This window comes from Anopheles cruzii, chromosome 2 (assembly GCF_943734635.1).
Source record: "Anopheles cruzii chromosome 2, idAnoCruzAS_RS32_06, whole genome shotgun sequence".
NCBI lineage: Eukaryota > Metazoa > Arthropoda > Insecta > Diptera > Culicidae > Anopheles > Anopheles cruzii.
In genome coordinates, this window is record NC_069144.1 from 35,121,492 (window position 1) to 35,141,429 (window position 19,938).

The 19,938-nt window shown below is 44.0% G+C and overlaps 3 protein-coding genes across 3 annotated transcripts; 1 reads left to right on the top strand and 2 right to left on the bottom strand.

Annotated features, from left to right (window-relative positions):
* The first annotated feature begins 1,419 nt into the window (after positions 1 to 1,419).
* LOC128278947 (uncharacterized) lies at positions 1,420 to 2,936 on the top strand. Its single transcript, XM_053017669.1, has 3 exons — positions 1,420 to 1,741; positions 1,801 to 2,094; positions 2,185 to 2,936. The coding sequence occupies exons 1-3, from the start codon at positions 1,420 to 1,422 to the stop codon at positions 2,934 to 2,936; spliced, it is 1,368 nt and encodes a 455-aa protein (XP_052873629.1).
* A 5,128-nt stretch (positions 2,937 to 8,064) lies between these two features.
* Positions 8,065 to 8,783, bottom strand: LOC128278174 (mitochondrial pyruvate carrier 2-like). The gene is made up of 3 exons (XM_053016842.1): positions 8,618 to 8,783; positions 8,497 to 8,537; positions 8,065 to 8,421 (listed from the first exon to the last, which is right to left on the bottom strand). The coding sequence occupies exons 1-3, from the start codon at positions 8,700 to 8,702 to the stop codon at positions 8,188 to 8,190; spliced, it is 360 nt and encodes a 119-aa protein (XP_052872802.1). The 5' UTR covers positions 8,703 to 8,783; the 3' UTR covers positions 8,065 to 8,187.
* A 1,312-nt stretch (positions 8,784 to 10,095) lies between these two features.
* On the bottom strand, positions 10,096 to 16,815 carry LOC128277692 (deformed epidermal autoregulatory factor 1). The gene is made up of 5 exons (XM_053016191.1): positions 16,659 to 16,815; positions 13,193 to 13,868; positions 12,523 to 13,116; positions 12,087 to 12,322; positions 10,096 to 12,001 (listed from the first exon to the last, which is right to left on the bottom strand). The coding sequence occupies exons 1-5, from the start codon at positions 16,728 to 16,730 to the stop codon at positions 11,831 to 11,833; spliced, it is 1,749 nt and encodes a 582-aa protein (XP_052872151.1). The 5' UTR covers positions 16,731 to 16,815; the 3' UTR covers positions 10,096 to 11,830.
* Between the last annotated feature and the right edge of the window lie 3,123 nt (positions 16,816 to 19,938).

Below are 19,938 nucleotides of genomic sequence, written 5' to 3' on the forward strand. Positions count from 1 at the left end.
ATGTTATAATGAAAGTCAAGAAACAGCTACAATTTTACAACGAAGGTAGCTTTAGTTTTCAATAATCTGTTATTAGAAACTTTGAAAACAGTGAAAAGAAAATTTTGGCAATGCTCTGGCATACTGTACTACCCACAAAACAACAATGCGTTGCGAATAACCCTCAACAAGAATCCTTGTGCACTCAAAAAGATCCTTGTGCCGGCCCTCGCATCTCTCTCTATTACACAAACGCACGCTCCCACTATCTCCCTCTCTCTCTCTCTTGTTGTCCTCGAATAGTGTCCTTCAGGCGAGGCTCTCGAAAATAAAAACTGCGCCTTGCCAATACGCTCGAGGGTAATTGAAACACGTGTTGATTTCGGTACGAGCAAGGCGCATCTTCTTTATCTGTGGTGGCGGGTGTCGGCGAACGTACTGTAGAAAAGGACCACGTTCATCTCCTCCGCGACAAGCTATGAATGCAAACGCCCATAATTACAATGTAATTGGAAGGTCGTGCGGAGGTGCGTTCGGAAGCCACCTGCAACATTCCCCCTGGCAAATGTTTACGCCCACGGCAATGAACCCCTCAATCTGGAAAAACCGCGTAACCACACCGGAACATCCGAACCAATCCGTCAGGGTCGGTTGGACCGATTGTTGGAGTGTCCGTAAATTATGCACCAAGTGCACGCGCACCCCCGACGTGTTGACAGCGGCGCGTGTGAAAGTCAAACGTCGTCGCCGGTTTGTCCCTAGCGTAAAATAGGGAATCGGTTGATAAGTACGTGTGAAACGGCGAAGCGAACATGATACAACATTCAATTACACTTATCCGACGGTTACGGACATCTTCTGCGATCCTGACAACAGCCGGAACAGGGTATGCGCTCGGCGCGTAATCAACACTCCTCAATGGACCCCCTCACCCATTAATTCAGGATGACTGATTGCGGTAACCATGGCTCTCGGTGGTGGTGGTGCCGGTAGCAATTAGTTTTAAAGTGTGTGTAGCGACAGAGAAACTAAACGCGTCATGAACCTGAGGAAAGGATGGAGAGGAGGATGTTGCTGTATTTTAAATGACAAAAGCTTTATTATTTAAGATGTATAAATAACACTAAAACTATTCCGTTTCCTTGAACTATCATAAAATCAAACAACTATCTAAAGATTTCAATCATAGGCTAGAAAAAACTCGCCTTTAATCGAGTAGATTAGTTGAAAGAATTTGATGCAGTTTTGACCAAATCTACTAATTTGTTTTTGATTAGCGATATACACGATGTACTTAACTTGTTATAGAGACCAATCATTTCTTACAGCCGTTGCATTATAAAGCTTTAGCCAAACTATTCGACTAGTTTATTCTTAGTACACTATTCTCCTGTATCGTGCAGATCGATTCACGAGGAACCACCACACCCTGGCCACACAATGAACGACACACTATCACCGGACATGATCAGTCGGTTCCGTGATCTGAAGATGCTGGAGTCTGGCGAAGGGCCTAGGCCACCGATGCAGCAAAGCCCGGACGGGAGACACCACGGCGGAGCGTTTGCTGGCCAATCCGCGGCCACCAAGTCTCAGTTCATTCCGGCCATTTGCAACTTTCAAACGGCACGGAAAATGGCACAGGAGAATCTCGAGCACCAGCCGCTACCGGATGCAGTCATCGATATTGCATTTCGGAAAGCGCAGGCCACCGGCTACCCTAACCCGGGCACGGAGCTGAGCGTCGGACCCTATGCAACCGGTCAGTGGTTCTTTCGTAGCATTTCACGCCAGGCAATGACCTCTCTGTCCGTGTTCTAGGTGTCGGCTGTAAAAACTATAAAGCGGGCCCGACCAAATGCACCAAGTACCGGGTGTATCGTCCGAAGACGTGCGGCGTGATACCGAAGGTTTCGAGCGCCCTTGATACTCCGGAGCGGCCGGAGAGTATGCGCGTGAAGAAGAAGGTCGGGGCGATGGATCTGGCCATCGGGTGGGAGTTTCGCACCAAGCACGAGCCCCGCTCACAAACGTACATGGACGGTTCGAAGCAGTCCGTGGCACCGCCAATCTTTGAAGTCGTCGAACCAGCGAAGGATCTCAACCTGCCGGCCGGTAAGCAAACCGCCAGAGGGCGTCCGCGCAAACAGGGCCTTAAATCCGATTAATCCTTTTCCGTATTTGGTTTCGTCCCGGACCCGGCAGTGGTACACGCCGGAGGAGTATTTTCCAACACTCTCGGTGAGGAGGACTTTTTCGACCGCGATGTCATCCGCCAGCACAAGCGTCTGGTGCGTCCCACAAGCAACCGCTGTAAGTGTGGCAACGGGTCGGCACGGTCCTCCAAACCCGGCACAGCCCGCGAGCAAAGACAACAGCGCAAAGCGGATGCCAAACGTGCGGAAGCGCACCAGCAGCAACAGGACCAACTCGAGGATACACCGCCGATGGAGATAAACAACAACAGTCTACCAGCTGTCCGCTCGCACGGGTCACAGGGCAAGGAGCGGATTATGGAGGAGATGCATCGTAGCCAGCACGCCAACGCGCCAAACAGTGCCAACTCAATGGAGCGGAAGCTCCACGATACGGTTGTGACGCATGCGGAAAAAATCGAACGATTCTGCCATCAGTTTGCGCCGGAGGAGTTCCCGTACAAGTTTCACCAGGAGTATCGGTGCGCCTTCAAGGCGGGCATTCCGCAGAGCAACGTGTCGGGGACTCTGAGCAGCTTCGACACCGGACCAGCCTCGGGCCAGCGCAAACCCGCCGCAGACTACAAAAAGCTGCTCCACATCCCGAAGCCGCGGGAACCGTACACAAAGAAAAACTACGTCATTGACACGCTCGCGCCTCCGTTTGCGTTCTGGAAGAAGGGTTCTGGTTACCCGGACTACTGGCGGCTGATCAGCGTTTACCAGCAGGCGTACAATAAGCCGATTGAGAAGAGAAAGTAGCCCACCGCACACGAGGACAGTTCCATAGGATCCTTAATGTGATACACCATCTGTAAGAGATGGAAAAGGTGAGATATATAATACGGACATAACGTTTAAAAGCCTAATATAAGTTTGGCTAAAAGAAATCCATTATTTTCTCGGTAGATGGCTTTAGTGATCGATATCTCGTAAAGTATCGATCATACAGTTACAGCTTTGTACCACTGTTTTTTTTATATGTTCCGTTTGTTTGTAAGTTAAAGGGTGTTAACAGTGGAAGTCAACAAAGAGATATTCGGTACATTTTGCAGTTTTTCTTCGATAAAGGCGATAATTCAAGCCAGGTCGTTGAAATTGTGCATGTTATTTGTGGTGCCGATATTGTAACAGATATTTACGTGCAATTTTGATTTCGTAATCCTGTAAAACGCACAGATAGACCCATCGTCGAAAATGTCGATAAAATCACAGAAATAATCAAAGATGATAGGCATGTTAGTAATCAGAGCATCGGCCAGGAGCTAAAGACTAACTATAAAACAGTTTTAAGCAATTTGCGCAAAAAAGCTCGATGTTTGGATGCCACACCAATCACTACAAAAAAAGTGATGGATCGAATTTTCATCTGCAAAGTTTTGGCCAAACGGAATAACATCGACCCATTTCCTAAACGGATGGGTAATGGGGATGAAAAATGGGATACATACGACAATGCTGTGTGAAAACGATCGTGATCAAAGAGTGGTGAAGCACCCTAAACGGTGACCAAACCAAGGCCAGGAAGGTTCTACTGGGTATACGTAGTGTGATCAAAAATTTTCCGCGAGCTACGTATATCCGATTTTGGATGTTTTTGTGGCGTTAGGTTGCTAAACATGTCTGTGACTTATGGTGAAAAGTTCGGCAATTTTGAGTAATCAGTCAATTTTTGACAGCTGTTTTGCTTGGACAAGATTTTGATCATCTTCGCTCATCTGGCTTCTTTATGATGGGACTTGAAAGGAATTGTTTATCTTGAGTAGCTTCCGTGTGGCTTAATACTAAATTCAGATTCAGCACCGTTCAAAGCTATCGATTGACTCGAAACGGCCACAATTAGCCAACGGAAGAGATGTTGTGTTCCATCAGGACAACACAATGCCACACACGTCTATAATGACTCCCCTAAAATTCCGGGAGCTTGGTTGGGAAGTATTAATGCATCCACCGTCAGGAACTTGGACCAAGCGATTATCGCCGTTTTCGCGCACTGCAAAACTTCCTGGGAGATAAGAAATTGAGATCAAGGGAAGATTGTGATTTTTTTCGAGGAATTATGAAGCTACTTTTAAAATGGCAACAAATTATACAACAAAACGATGCATATTTGATTGGACCATGGGAAACATCTTTAATAAAGTTTTCAAGTACACGCAAAAGTAATGGATTTTTTTTAGCCAACCTTATATTGTCTTTGACTGGGATGTAAGCATTCAATTGACGAAACTTTCTCGATAATATTATTTTTTTGAAATCTAGTTCTCAAATCTCATGCATTCTCAGTTTGGAATAGATCGGAGAAAAAAATCGAAAGGGAATATATCATAGCTAAACACTTTGATATATTGTAATGAGATCAACCAGTTGCATCGTGAAACATAAGCTTTGCGGAAGAACCGTCTACCTATAAAATACGTATAACTCAATTTAAGTGTATCAAACCGCTTTAGGCTACACTATATTAGTCAAATATTCGTTTTTGTGTCCATAGGCTTTGCAGTGAGGTGTTATGGTATTTACAACAACCTACTGATTAAATGAACACAGTCGAACGTAAGTGAGGTAAATTTCTTCTTAAAGAGTGTAAATACAGGTAATATGAAGTTATTTAAAGACACTATCTACTATCTACTATCTATACTATAACCAACAACTATCTATAACCAAAACAAGATGGACGTCTTGTAGAACTTGAATTTGAGAAGAAAATAATATTGATTTAGTTTATTTCTCAACTTTCCGTAGCGGAATCGATGTATCTTGTTTGACTATGGTAACGTAATCGAGAAATATGTTTATTTTATCACATAAAGCAGGTTTTCTACAAACACATGGCTTTAATAATAAACTATGAAACTATGTCCTCTTATCTCATAATCTTCCGTTCCGGTTCCGGTTTGAAATACACCTATGACAACTCTTACGGACCATTAGCCATTCGTAAGTTCGTTCCGTTCAATTGAAAAACATAGTAAAGATGTTATCATACATTTTAATGCAGCAATGCTGATATAAAATACACAGCTAACTTGAATGAAACACTATTTTTGTCGCAGGTTCAGTTCAACTTTCTTTGGAATTCAATGAATGATGCATTTACCACGCAAAATATTTAGCACACCAATTTTATTTCATACAGAAATATCACTTAATTTTGATTTCACAGTTGCAGAAACACCCATAAAGTCCAAAAATGAATCACACGTGAACAACCGTACCGCCCGAACCTCAAATCTATACTGATAGTCGCAAGATCCTGCCAGTATTTAAAGGAAAAACCATTGGCTAGTTAGTGGACGCCATCTTGAAAATACAGCATCCGCGTTGGCCACGCCCATTCATTTTCGCACAAGGTTAGTTTTTCCACATATAAAGAAAAATCCGGAAAATTCCAATATTTAATCATTTAATCCCAGGTTAAATTCAAGTACACCATAAAAACAAAATTACTGTTTCTTTATGCTTGGTTTCCATGTTTCCATACAAACTGAGACTATCAAAATTGTGATTGTACACTTTTTTAACATTTCTGTATTTATTTCAAATAAAAAAGTTAAGGAATACTATACGAACAACTAAGCGTTGGAATGGTGAGCCAGTGATAAACCCTTCCCAAATTACTGTTCCTCTTCTTACATGAAAAACAAAAACATTGACATTACATTGACATTACAATGAAGACGACTAAACTACAGCACTTTGGATTCTTTTTAAAACCGATGAAAATATATTCTCTAGATGTTCACATTTTAATGTTTTATCATTTTTAACAATACAGTGATAAAAAGTTTTTCTTATTTGGCGCTACAACCGCTGCGCGGTCTTGGCCTGCACCAGAGACAATGTTAATATCTCTGGTGCTATTCGTAAAGGACCGTTTTACGAGCGGGGTTGTTAGCCCCGCGCCAACCACCTTGCACGGCGGTATCGGCCATGGCGAAGAGTGTTGTTCCACCTTTGAACCTCCCTCAGGGCAGCCAGGGTACGGAAGTGGACCAACGAGGCAGCAAAAGAAAGCGGAACCTGGCGAATTTTCCAGCCTTTCGCGCGAAGAACGCCGCCGTCGGCGTAGGGCAACTCTAAAATATCGAACCGCCCACGCGACAAGAGAAAGAATTCGGGTCGAGGCTTTTAACGTGGCCTTTACTGATCTCAGGAAACTACTTCCTACATTGCCCCCTGACAAGAAACTGTCCAAAATTGAAATACTTAAACTAGCTATCTGTTACATTTCCTATCTCAATCACGTGTTGGATGCTTGATTTGCTGTACTCTTAAGCTCAAAATAAACCTGAAACTATGAATCAAACCACAACCAGTGTTTGCATGTTTCTTTTCGCCCTGTGCTTTGGCGAAATAACATGTAATGGTTTTTATTGCATTGTATCTACAGTTAAATGCATTTCAATTGCACCATGGCCGGCTGCGTGACAACCGGTCCCGGGATTCGAACCCAGGCCAACTGCGTGACAGCGGCAAGAGTTACAGACTGCTCTATCAACGGGGGTTTCTAAAAAGTTCTAAGTTATTGAATGATTGGGTTGAATGAAAAGCTAATAGCGAATTGTTGTAGTATTGCGCCAACTAATTGTTGGCACAATACTAGGTGTCGTTTTACATGTTCTATCGAAACGAAGCAGGTTTGGTGTAATATTATACTTTGTCTGTTTTAGAGCTCAGGTAGCTAGCAATTATTTTCCGATCCCCTTGAACCGGATCTTATAAACCTTGAAGATTTAGCAATTATGTCGGAAGAGTATGAAGTTATACAACGCGCTGGTTATAATAATATATTCGAAGGGATTCGAATAATCAATGTACTGTATTCAAGTTTTAGCCGGAAAGCCGTATTTTACGTTCAAGTTCCCCAGAAATCGTTCACCAATTGTAAGTACTAGGTGTATGCATGAAAAATCGGGAACTTAAAAAGATGGCTGTACCTGCCGATTGGGACTTCCCAGTTTTGCTGTTCATTCATCATTACCTTGTGTTGACATCAGGTAAATGATTTCAGGTCGAAAAAAAAATTATTTCGGTTTGCAACCCATCATTGAAAGGGTTAAACTATGTCAACTTTTGTGCCTGAAAATGACGTTTTGCGGGGATTATTATTTTTCTGCTCCTCTTGAAGAAAACTGCTTCGGAATCGCACCAAATGCTTGTCGGGACTTGTGTTTGGAAGATCGCAGTGCTTTAAGTGGTTTAAAAATTTCAAAATGGCGATTTTGACTTTACAAAAAAAAGCCGTAAGGACTCCAAAAAACGGACTTTCTGATGGGACAGAAAGGTGTGGTGTTTCACAAGCTCCTAAAACCTGATGCAAACGTTAATTCCGATCGCTACTGACAACAAATGATCAATTTGAACCATGCATTGATCGAAAAACGACCAAAATGCAATTCTAGGGGGTTCCAATGGGGGCGCCTGGTGGCCCGTGGAACAAGCACAGGCCCCAAAAAACAAAACTGTTTCAGGATACTATCAAATCACTTGGATGGGAGCTGCTATCCCTCCCCGCGTTATTCACCAGACTTGGTTCTTTCCGAATATCATTCATTTTCATCGATGGGACACGTATTGGCTGAGCAGCTTTCGTTTTTCTACGAGGAAGTCGAAATGGATGACTAATTAGTTTACTTAAAAAGAAGAATTCTTTCGTCTGGGAATCCATGATTTAGCAGAGAGATAGGAGAAATGTATAGCTAGCGATGGCACATACTTTGAATAAAATAGAAATCGCATAAAAATTTTATAAACTTTTTTGTGTGATAACAAATCCCGATTTTTCATGCATACACCTAGTATGAAGATCGCAACAAAGCCTTAACTCCCATTAGGCAACAAACCTTCTGGTTTTAAACAAAAAAAGGACTTTTCATTAACTTTAAAACATTTTGAATGTTTATCCATTTATTTATCCTGTACACACATTGATACGAACGACATACTAACACGCACTATGTACAGTAGTAGAGCAGGATCGTTGGGGTGCGTTTTGAAACATCCGTAGCTATTCCGTTGCGGTTTTCTTGGCTTGCTGCGACGCGTTGTACGCACGGTACAGTTGAACTATTTGGGTGCCAGCCACGAAGAGGTTCACGGAAAACAGTCCCCAGTTTTTGGGGATAATCACGAGCGAATACCTAGACCAAATGATTCCGGTTGCAGCCAAAGAGGCTGATTGAGATATTGACAGTTGATCCGCAGGGCGCCGAAGGTCACTCAATCCGGCAACCACCAACCCCTGAAAGCAACAATACGATTGCAAATGCAAAAGGGTAAATCACCGCAACCAGTAAGATTGGCACGTTATACATACCCATTTAAACACCGGCGCCCAGAAGAAGACGGTTTTGGGTCCTGGAAATTGCCAATCAATCAGTGCGTCAGTGTTAACCATTATGTGTTACATAAACGCAACAAGTAACCCCGATGCTTACCAGCAGCATGATTCCATAATGGTCTCAGCGCCGTAGGAACAAACTTATCAGCCGTATTAACAAGACCGTGGTAGAGCTTAGACATGATGAACTATATTCGAGGTAGATTGAAAAACGATGCAGGAACGAACTGCGTTTCACTATGGATGCAAAGGAAAATACAATTCAAAACATTATCAACATCTGATCCATCAAAACAAATTCGTGCGGCGTTTATCATTACGGATCCAAAAGTTTTACTTCAATTCAATCGGGTTTGAATTCGTAATAGCTCATTTTGTTTCATCTTCCGTTGAAAAATTCGTTGCTGTAACTATATTTCATACTGATGGATAGTAAAAGTACTTCATGTTACAAAGCACTTGGAAGCACTTCTTTAATATCTTAATACAGCACATAATATGCATTAATACGATGATACGATGAATGATTCAAAATTCCTCTGGTATTAAAGAAAAAGTAGAATGATGAAAAAGTCTATAAAAAATCTTAATTATGTGTAGATCATTGTATTTGGTATTATTGAATTTAATTTTCTTTCATTTTTACATAGCATAAGTGACAATCCAGTTCCTGTATTTATCTATAATGTTTCTTTTGGGTTTAACGTTACTACAATCCACATCTAGTACGATATATTCTTGAAATCATGGCTGATTTGTTTCGGAATAAAACTGGTTTGCTCCGCCGTGAACCATTCATTGTATAAAATTTCCTTACTTAACATATCGAGGCTCTAGGTGTTTTCGTGTACGTATAAGTACAACCATCTAAACTAGAATGCTTATTCAAACCGATCTCATGCAATTCTTCAACATTCAATCAATTTGAATGCTGCGGAGGAAGTGAGAAACTATACCTTTATTGACCGTGAAACTCCAAACAAAAAATGTACCACATTTAAAATTTTCTATCGTTCGCTTATCTTATCATTGGTTCGTTTTTGATACGCGCAAATTTAATGCGATTCTTCCATTTTAATTCTTATACAAAATTTCTCTCAACACCTATCAATTATAGAGTGACTCTCCTAGCTTCCTACATAGAAAGTAAAGCATTTGATGGCCGTGTACATCCAAGTTACATTCATTAAACGGTGTAGAGAAAAATTGATATTTTACAGTACAAAGATGCTTTATCTTCTAACGATACTCTAATTCTTGTGCTAGATGCATGAGATTTATGATTACAAATCGAATTTAGTACATACTCGAAACGGAAAAGAGTTACTTCTGTAAGATGGCGGACCTCTGAAATGCTTTACGATTTTGTCGATTACTTCTTAATTAGCGTATTCCCAGTCCACATGAAATATTTCCAATCTTTACATAACTTTACATTGCTGCATGTTTCAATTGATAGGTGTTACTTTAAATCTGTCTATTTTTAATACAAACATACAAAAAGCAAAGAGGAAAAGTTATGAACTCAAATTTCATGAAAAACTAACAAATAATGTCAAAGAAAAGGTAGACAGAAATAAAAAGCAGGACCTTTTGCGTGTCGAGTTAAGTGAAGAAATAAAAACAAAACCATTGGCGCAACATAAAGAAAATACAGGGAGTGACACGGTCGAACACTGCTGCGAAAAAGCATTTAATCCGTCGGTTGAAAAGTGAATGTTCAGTGAGCATAGTATAACTTAAAGGAATATGTACTATCAAGATATTTGGTTAGGTAGAACTTGAATTTGAAAAGATATTATTTATTTAAGTATTCGTTAACGCAATATCGTCACTTTTCGAGACAGAATTTTCGTTTTTTGGAACTGCACTTTGAACTGTATTAATAAACGATTCAAATGGAAATGTATGAACAAGAAAACAAACAAAACAAACAAAATAATTATTTCAACTGCTATTTTATCCATAATTTTCTTCAAACGCATACATAATCTTTCTGTAAACTAACAATTTGTCTGTGATTTCATCTCTATCGCTTGATACTTTCCACTAATTCGCACCCCATCGAGCCCTACCGTACAGTCTTTCTGTTTTGTATGTTTATCTCACGCCACAGAGATTTCAGTTATCCACAGTAAAAAAAAAAACGAGGGAAATACGCCGGTTTAAAAACTTTTGTTAAAGTTTGCACAACTAGCAGACGGTCGATAAAGCGATGCTTCTGTTTCACTTAGGTTCCTCTGTTCCTTCCGTTTGTCGTAAGACAAATCGGTTGGCGTAGTTAAGCCCAAATTCTTATGAATACACCGGTTACAAAAAAATAAAAATATATTGCAAAAATTTAAAACTGCCTTTAGCGATTCCAGTTCGTATAGAAACGGAAGAATCCTCTTCCGTTGCTATTTAGTGTCCTTAGAATTAGAAAAGACTCATCTTAACGATTGCCGAATGAATGCTTTCTCCGTTCGCTTAGATGTTTCTACGCATCGAAGTTTCATCCGATATCTCTCAACTATACTCTCCATCAGTGAGTCCAGATTGAAATATGAGATAGTCGTAAAAATATGTTTACCTATTGTACATAGCGCGATGTGAGAAACAACAAAAAAAGTACATTCTCTGCTACTTAAATAAACAACCGTTCGATTGATATCAATTTATCTAAAATAACAAATAATAGAATAATATTATTAATGATCATCGTAATAGTATAATAATATATTATCCGCCGTAATTGCATTATTTACACCGGGAACCCTTCCTTCGGAAAATGGGTATCGGATGTACAGCTTAGGACTGAAGTACATCTACTGCTTTCGTGAGTTAGCAGTTAAGTTATCGCCCACTCTCACGTCCCCTTTCCCCTTTCCACCTGGAAGTAATGTAAGTCTTAATCCCTCATTTAACTCCTCATATACACAATATCGTTTACGTTAATTCGTCACGCCATGCAATTCTACCGGACCATCGGCGGCGTCGTTTGGAAAAACGTATAAAAAGAATCCAAAAAATTTAAAACAAACAGCAGAGAAACACTTCGCAGGTAAATTGCAACTAACGAAAAAGTGAACAAGCCATCAACAACGAATTGCCTCACGGTAGAGTGCGGTCAACGTTGAAGTCTTGCGTGAAAAATCTATTACACTTCAACCTGAGAACGCTAGCAGAATAATCCGTGGCGGTAGGTGAAATATAGATCAGGAATTTAAGCGTCGCTTGCCTGTCATCGAACCCCAATCGATTGCGTCGTGCTCCACGAATGCAACCAGCTTTTCCCGGCACAGGATGGGCTCGATTAGAACATTAAAGGCTATTGCGTCTCGTCCACTATCAGCATGATTTGGTGCGTGGGCTCCTGGGTGCTACGTACACACTCGTTCTGATGGGTGATCCAGTCCTTGCGCTGGCAGAATGTTGAGCAGTAGGGCGTTCTTCGGCATAGAGAACATTCGGCCAGCGCTTCGCGGTTGCAGTTGGCGCACTGTTTGCAGAGCAGAGGGCGGAAGGTAAAAGTAACAAAAGGAACTGTAGCTTCAAGAGTTGCAAGACAGACCATATTAACTTACCTTTTTGTTCGCATGAATCGATCCCGGAGGTATGCAATTGCTATTTATGTTCTGCTCTTGCTCGAGCTGCGACACGGTCAGTATTGCTGCGTCCCGTTCACGCTGCATACAATCGATCTGGCGGTTGTGGAATTCCTGTGCCTCGCCAATACACTTTCTCAACTCCTGCGATAGTTTCGCCATCTGCGTGCATAGTGTTTTCATCTTCTCGAACGGAACGCTCGCATCGGCCAGTACTGCAAAGCAATAGAAAATGATTAAAAATTATCTTACAGGAGGATCAGGAGCTTCATTTGAAGGAATTTTACAGCCCTCAAAACTCTTTTTAATTCAAACAGTGATTTAAAGGATCTCAATCGTTTAAAACCATGCTGAATGCCTATTAAACTTTTTAAATTCAAAACATCGTATCTCTGTCACGATTAAGAATACGTACACTGAGCCGTTTGATCGACGTACTCGGTCGCACTTTCAATGCCTTCCGTTAACGCTTGCCATGGTTCTTCTTTGGTTGCGATGGCGAGATCATTCTGCAGATCCTGCTGTTGCTGCTGCTCCTGTTGTTGCTGGACAACCTTCACGGTAGTAGTGGTCGTGGTGGTGCTCGTATTATTCGTAATAATCGGCGTTGCGTTTATCGTAGCCGTCGCCTGATGAAGTTGTCTTGTGGCGGCATGTACTTGAGCGGCCTGAACGACTTGTTGCTGCTGTGACTGGTGATGATGTTGCTGCTGATGATGATGGGCAACGGCGGAGTTATTTACCACGCTGGTGACGGTTGTAGTTGCCGTATTGCCATTACTGCTGTTAATAATGGAGCCAGCATTGTTGGAGTGCACGATGGCACTATTGTTTGACGCACCACCAGCATTGGTTGCCACTCCAGCGTTCGACCCCGACGTCGTGCTCGCGCTATTACTACTGTTTACTATGATACGCTTCTTCTTCTCCAGCTGTGGTGGCTCCGGTTCAATCTGGTTTCTTCGCCGACGCTTGTAAGGTGTAAACAATCGTACTGGTCCCGTGGCGGCTAAAAAATACGAACGATGGAATATACGACCAGCTGCTTTACAGAAAGACACATGAAGTTAAAAGAAATCACTCACTCTCTCCGGATTCGTCATCGCAACAGGCGGAACATGTGCAGCTGGTGGCGTGGGGCGTGAGGATGCCTTCGTCAATCAGGGTCTGCAAACTGCGACCTCCGTACCGTATCGATCGCTTCCAGTCCTTGCTAGAACCACGGCCACAGATATTCTCGAACTCGCTCGGGGTGTACCAGCCGTCTTTATGTTTGATGCACTTTCCTCGCCCACCGGAACCGAGCCGGCTTTTGTACAGCTCGCCGGTGGTTGTTTTGCATCGGACTTGTAGTATCTCCACGTTTGCCAGGTGATTCGCAAGTGCGCTGTTATTCTCTACGCGGTACTCCTGCGAGGATTGTGATCCCTGCGATTGGTTCTGCGATTGGCCGTCAACTAGCTGCTGTTGGTCGTCTTGCACGGTCTGATTTACCTGGTCGGCGCTCTGCTGCTGGATAACGATATGTGTTGGCTTCAGTTCGCCCCCCAGATCACCGACGACTGTGCTGCTCGAGACGAAACCGTTGTTGTCGACACAGATCATTGGTTTGAAGTGCTGTATCTGGTCCGAAGTGAGCACGTTGAAAGTTGCGCCACCGATCAGTGTACCGACTGGTAAGGATACAGGCACTTGCACTACTGTGTTGCCTTGCTGCACGTCGGTTGTAGTCACTAGGCGTGTTCTTGGAGGGAGGGTTACCTGAAATCGTAGTTCAAATGTTAACAGAAAGTTTATGCTCACACTGCGTCAATGTTGTGTTAAATTATAGCTCATTTTAAAACAACAAAGTCTCATTCACCAGATAAAATTGCCGTGTAAAAAATCGATGTTTTCCACACTCATATTAAGGCACATATCTCGAGTAATGTTACCGTCTACTTGTGCCTTGCAATTGAATGGCTTTAACTGCATTGTGTGTTATGTAAAATAGCATTAAAAAAAGGAAAACACATATTTGAAAACCATGAGTTGATTATCGGTGCATAGCTATTCTACGGCATTCATGTTTAAAATTTATTAAATTATAAATCTTATTTTTTAAAGGTACGATTGTTTGTAACGCCCACCACTCTGTTATCGACGTTCTTCATGGAACTCATTAAGTGGTAGAAAGTAATTGAACTAATGTCGCGGAACCTAGACATTGCCAATTTCTACTCCGTGAGAAAAACTAATCTCATTCGGTGGTGGTTCTTCGAAATCCATTTTGCAAATCAATCGGTTCGAAAATAGACTCACAAACCGACAGACAGCCCCATGCACTGTTCGTGTTTGTCCCACTTTCGTGCTCGTGAAATGACCTTTTACTCGCTATCGCCACTAAGACGCTGTTAGTAATCGGCCTGCTTCAACTGTTGATTTTTTCCCCGGCGGCGGACTTTGTGCCTTTTAGTGCAAAATACTGTAAAGACGGCGTAACCGGTGCATTATCCCGAACTACTACTCTTCGAAAAAGGTTGCTCTCTGGAACAGTGACAGCAGTAGGCTGTGTGAGCGGGCAGTTGGAGGGAAGCGAACCGCGTGCAAGATAAATATTCCGAACGAACGCATGAGGTAGATACGAAGTGCACTTTACTATGCTCACTATCGACCGATGGCCGAGCGGACATTGCAGCGTCTAACCACCATCCGTTGCCGGTCAGTACGTACGGAGAGAAAAGCCGACCGTTCCAGGGACAACAGCCTCCAATCCATTCTGCGGCTCGTAGTGTTTAGAGTGAAATTGGGCATCATTCAGCGAAACCGGCCGCCGCAGGAATCGGCCTGGGAAACAGGGAAGAAGGAAAAGCATCCAACGCATGTACGAAGGCGAGCAAAAACGTAAACAAACCCAACGTCGCTGACCGAACGTGCCACGCGCCGGCAAACTCCGAAATCCGCCCGACCGCGTTCACACGACCATTCCCGAAGCGGGGTCGCCATCGGCGCCAAACGACGAAGTGGCAGCAGAGAGGGGGAAGCCAAAGACGTAAAAAAAGTGAAGAAAACGAACTGGAGTACGAGAACGGATAACAACCCTTCAGCCAAGAACTTCGTCAATCCAGAGCAGAGCTGTTAATCGCGGCCTTCATTCCCAAAGACCAACGACGGATCTCCAAGGCTATGAATGCGCGGGAAAATGAGGAATCAAACAGTGCAATGATAAGATTCGTCAAATAATATTTTACTGATTATGGGAAGACCTGGTACTTGGTTCAGTAATTAATAAACAATCAAAACTCGCATAATTAAACCGACCCCCAAGGCCGGCAACCTAAGGAATGACATGTACAGTTGTAGCGTCTCTCTCTGTGCAAACTTCTTGGTCACTGAGTTCGTTGGAGTGGATTCGCGCACGCATGTGTGCAGCGTTCCAAACAGCATTTCAATGCATGCGCACCGTTTCCAAACGAACAGTTTTTATTTTACGTTCTCTTCATCATCGACAACCCCAAACAATGGGCCAAGCCACAACAAATGATGGTTCTTCGGAAAAGGACCAAAGCCACGAAGAAACGATTATTTTTCGACGAACCTACTAGCAATTATATGGGCGCGTGAAATATAGGTAGATTATCCACACACCGCCTGCTAGAACTCCCAAAGCGACGACAACGTCAAATAGATTTCAGGAATTGTTCCTTTGTCTTGGCTTTCCCGCAACATCACAACCATGGGACTTCCAATGCCCACCTAGTTCGTCGGCCGGATGTCGCATGAATGGGCATGTTCATATTTTCTACGAAATTGTTCCAGTTCACGGCAAACCGAGAAACCGAGTTTGTCAACGCCAGAGTCCTTTAGCAACACAACACACACACACCGCAACAATATCGCGAACAAACGACGCACCCCGCACGACGACGATCGCGACGTCGGCATATCCACACACATCGACAGTGCTTTGCGGACAACATTCCAACGAACCAACTAGCGAGTGTTTCTACGTGTGCCTGTGTGCGTGCATTGTGCAATTCCGTCTCCGGTCGGGCACCGTAATGACACGCGTTCGTACGCCTTTCGTTTTGCTTCGGCCGAGATTGACCGATATTCGTCTCCGTAACCGATCGATCGCCGATCGGACGGCATGGTCCGTCGGTTTTTTTTTCGCCCAGCCATTCCTCGGTACTGTTCGACTCGATAGCGGGGCTTGTGGATCCAGTTAGCACACACTTGGCCATCATTCGTCAACCGTTTTGGCAAGTTTAGAAGCGTTCTATTGCTGGACGGTTTACCCAGAGCGAGAACCAAGTGCGACCACCACCGAGTAGTTTGATTACTTTTCACAAGGCACATCACATCTTGACACATCTTCGTGAAGCGACGGGCGCACGGGGGCCATTTGCATGCCAAACAGACGCTCTCTTTTGTAGGCGCTTTGGCGCTATGGCCTGGTGAAAAATTGTGCGCGCAGAGTGTGGAATATGAAAAACACATTCAACTATAGCTGTAATGCGCCAGATTCCCGTGCCCAGTGGTTCGGGGTAGCTGTAAGGTGCGCAATCTTACCTCGTCTCCGTTCTCGAGCTTGACGTGTTGTTCCTCGGCTTCGTCCGAAAGTTCCGGAATATCTGTATCCATTGAAAACCTAGAGTGAGCCTGCTTCCGCGAAGCCTTTTGTTCACGAGCTGTTGCTGCTGTTATTGTTGGTACTGCGAATGTTTTCGTCGCCACAAATCGCGGCGGCGACGCGAGCGGAGAATATCGTTGAATTCAGCCGATTATGTAGCCTTGCTCTGACGGGACGGGCGATACTTTCAACCGAAATCCTTCCGCCGTCCCTGGCTCAGAGGCTTACTGTGTGCCCCCGCTCCCGCGCTGCTGCACCTTGCTTGCTTCCTGTCGACGGTCCCCCGAGGCGCCTAGGCCCGCGCCTGCGTGTGTGCGTAGCGTAGAGAAAGGGAACCTATTCACGCGACCCTCGATCTGAAGCACAACGCTCCGCCGTGTGTTCGGAGGAGAGAAAGGTGGTCACGCGGTATACTGCTGTTGCTCTGCGAGAAGTTGTTTTGCTGTCACGGACAGGGCAGGGAGGGTGGCGACGGGAAACCCGACCGACCGACCAACTTCGCGCTACGAAGAGGACGGACACGGCCGAGCGAAAGCGCGCGCGGTATTACTCAACACACAAATTCGGCTTTCCGCTGGTATACACTGCTGCTGCTGCTTGGCTTTCCCGGTATTTGTCGTGTCGTGTTCCCCGAACTCTCCGGCAGCGTGGACAATCGGGTGCCAAGCGCCGCTTGCGGCCGTCGATACAGAGTGTCGATCCACGAACCCAAACGCCAGTCCACCGATAGAGCTGGCTTCCGCGTGTCCGTCTCGACCGCTGGCCTACGCGCAGGCCGGAACGATCTCAATCCGCCAAAGTAACATCCGGAACGTAATCACCGTCACTGTGCTTCTGTCAATGGTGCATCTGTCGGTGCAAGCCGCGCGCCACGATGGGAACGCTTTCCGTCCGTTCCTCCGCTAGCTGGTGTCGGATACACCAGATCGGTGTGCTAGCTTGTGCTTCACTTTGTGCTTCTCTTATCGCGGTGAAAAGTACGCACCACGCCACACACGTTCGGAGACACTAGCAAAAGCCACACACAGGCGGGCCGCGCGAGATATTGCGTGCGTGAAATAATGGCAACCAAACCGAGGCTGTTGCGTACCCGCGGCGTTGTTATTTTTTGCTCGGGATGCTGTGTTTTTTCAACCACACTTTTATCACACAGCCGTCGCCGTTCGGACGAGGCGAAACAAATGACACGCCATTAGGGAACAGCTACAACGAAGTCGGGCGCAGCGACGAAGTGTCGTTTTCTTCTGCAAGAAAATTTTCATTCACTCACACTCCTTCATGACTGCCGTGCTCTCCCGCTCCCTCCGCTCTCGCTTTCTCTGTCTTACTCACTCGCTTGCGGCGACAAGCACACGCACACACTCGCTGAGTTTCGATTGGGCCACCACTACCATTACCATGGCATTTGCACTAAAATCACCAATCGAATACGAATCGTGAGAGCAACCGATCTTCTTCTTCCATGATGAACTTTGACTATCGACTCGCGTAACGTGATGTGTGCGTAAATGCGAGCCCGCCAACGAGATCCGAAAACGTTATCAATCGTGCCGAATCAAGAGAGCAAATCCGAGTTCAAACGATAAATTGTCAGTGTGTCGGGCTGCACTCGTGGCTGGCTTTCGCGATCTACATTCGTCCGCCAGACGCAACACACACGCACACGGAAACGGAGAACGAACTTTGCCGTAACTGGCGCTCTTCTCTTGCTAGCCATTCATTTGTAGTGACCGTCTTCAAGCACGCATGTGCGGTGTTCCTGTTTGTCGTCCAAATGCTGTTCGTTGGTTGCGGGAGACCCTTCAAAATGAGCTTCGTTCCAAATTGTGATTATAGCCTGATTATAGTTTTGTGAAAGAGAGATTCATTGTTTGCTGAAACAGTGTTTAAGATCGCCTTTCTTCATGTTGGAACACCACCATTTGCAAGAATGTTCACTGTAATCACGCTTCTCGCTTCTATACTGAGACGCGATTTCTCACGCAGGTTGCTCGGTCTCACTGTTTGCGAGGCAGAGAGCGCAACAGTTTCCTGCTCTTTTGCTCCTACGGCAGCCCACCGTCAAGTCACGAACACATGCAACCGTCTGGCTCACTTCAGATGATTTTGTGACGTCCTTCCACCAAAAAACGTTTCCGCGCCTTTTGTCCTTTTGTGAAGCGCGAACACCTTCTTCTTCTTCTTCTTCTAACCGTACCGGTCAATAATAGTTTTTTTTATTTGCGTTCCAAGTTAATATATTTCATCGTAGGAAGTAGGAACAATAGGTTTCAATTGTTACTATGTAACGTAACTTATACATATATAAGTTTAAGGAACTTCAGTTTGCGAAGTTTAAGTTTTGTTTGCCTGCATACGTTACGATGTTCCTCATGCACACTTCAAACTCAGTTTTTGTCATGTTTTTGTACTCAATGTGAGAGTTGACAATTGACCGCAATACTTTTAGAACTCTTGGAGCTTCATACTTTAAGGATTTTTTTGTCTCATTTCTGCGTTCCCACGTACACTTGCTGCTCAAAAAATCGACGGAGAAGAATTTAAATGCTAGATAAGAAACTATAGCTTCTTGCCGTTGTCGAAATCATCGTTCAAGAAACTCATGTCTAGCTGAAGCTGAATTTGAAGTTTCACTTCCTCCTCAGATAACTTATTAATTTCAGTCAAATCGTCTTTGTTTGTCACGGGCAACGTGAAAGATGGGAGTTGCTGTTCCTGCGGCTGCGGCATGTTCAAAGGAACCTGTCTGGAATTCGATTCTTGCTGCTTCAATTTCTGTGAAAGTGTGCTAATCTGACACTTTAGTTCAGCAATTTCTTCTTCGTGTTTTTTTTTTAGTTGCTCAATCATTAATTCGAGTTCCTCGTATCTAGCCCAACCTGAGTCATGCGTTTCTAATCCTGATCCGACACCATTTTGATCTACTGTCGCTGGAGCGGTTTCATTTTCATGCAGCTCGTCTTCAAAAAGCACGTCCATCGCTTCGATATCGAGTGGATGGTTCTCTGGTTCTGGACTTTTGGTCTGGAAAAAAACAATTGTTCGTCCAAGATTATAATAATTATTGAAAAGAATTTAAAATAATATTTACACATTGCTTTCGTTCTCCCAACTGGAGAATTTGCCAACTCCGAGTCTTATTTCGTCGTCGTCGCGCGGATCACGAACCTAAGAAAGAGAATAATTCATAATAGAATATTACAAAACAAAACAATTATA

Coding starts and splice junctions, on each gene's coding strand:
- LOC128277692 (XM_053016191.1), bottom strand. CDS start 16,730: ATGGATACAGATATTCCGGAACTTTCGGACGAAGCCGAGGAACAACAC. Junction 13,117..13,192: donor CGATGACGAATCCGGAGAGA/GTGAGTGATTTC, acceptor CGTATTTTTTAG/CCGCCACGGGACCAGTACGA. Junction 12,002..12,086: donor CGATTCATGCGAACAAAAAG/GTAAGTTAATAT, acceptor CTCTGCAAACAG/TGCGCCAACTGCAACCGCGA.
- LOC128278174 (XM_053016842.1), bottom strand. CDS start 8,702: ATGTCTAAGCTCTACCACGGTCTTGTTAATACGGCTGATAAGTTTGTT. Junction 8,538..8,617: donor ATTATGGAATCATGCTGCTG/GTAAGCATCGGG, acceptor GGCAATTTCCAG/GACCCAAAACCGTCTTCTTC. Junction 8,422..8,496: donor GGGCGCCGGTGTTTAAATGG/GTATGTATAACG, acceptor TGTTGCTTTCAG/GGGTTGGTGGTTGCCGGATT.
- LOC128278947 (XM_053017669.1), top strand. CDS start 1,420: ATGAACGACACACTATCACCGGACATGATCAGTCGGTTCCGTGATCTG. Junction 1,742..1,800: donor CGTCGGACCCTATGCAACCG/GTCAGTGGTTCT, acceptor TCCGTGTTCTAG/GTGTCGGCTGTAAAAACTAT. Junction 2,095..2,184: donor GGATCTCAACCTGCCGGCCG/GTAAGCAAACCG, acceptor CGGACCCGGCAG/TGGTACACGCCGGAGGAGTA.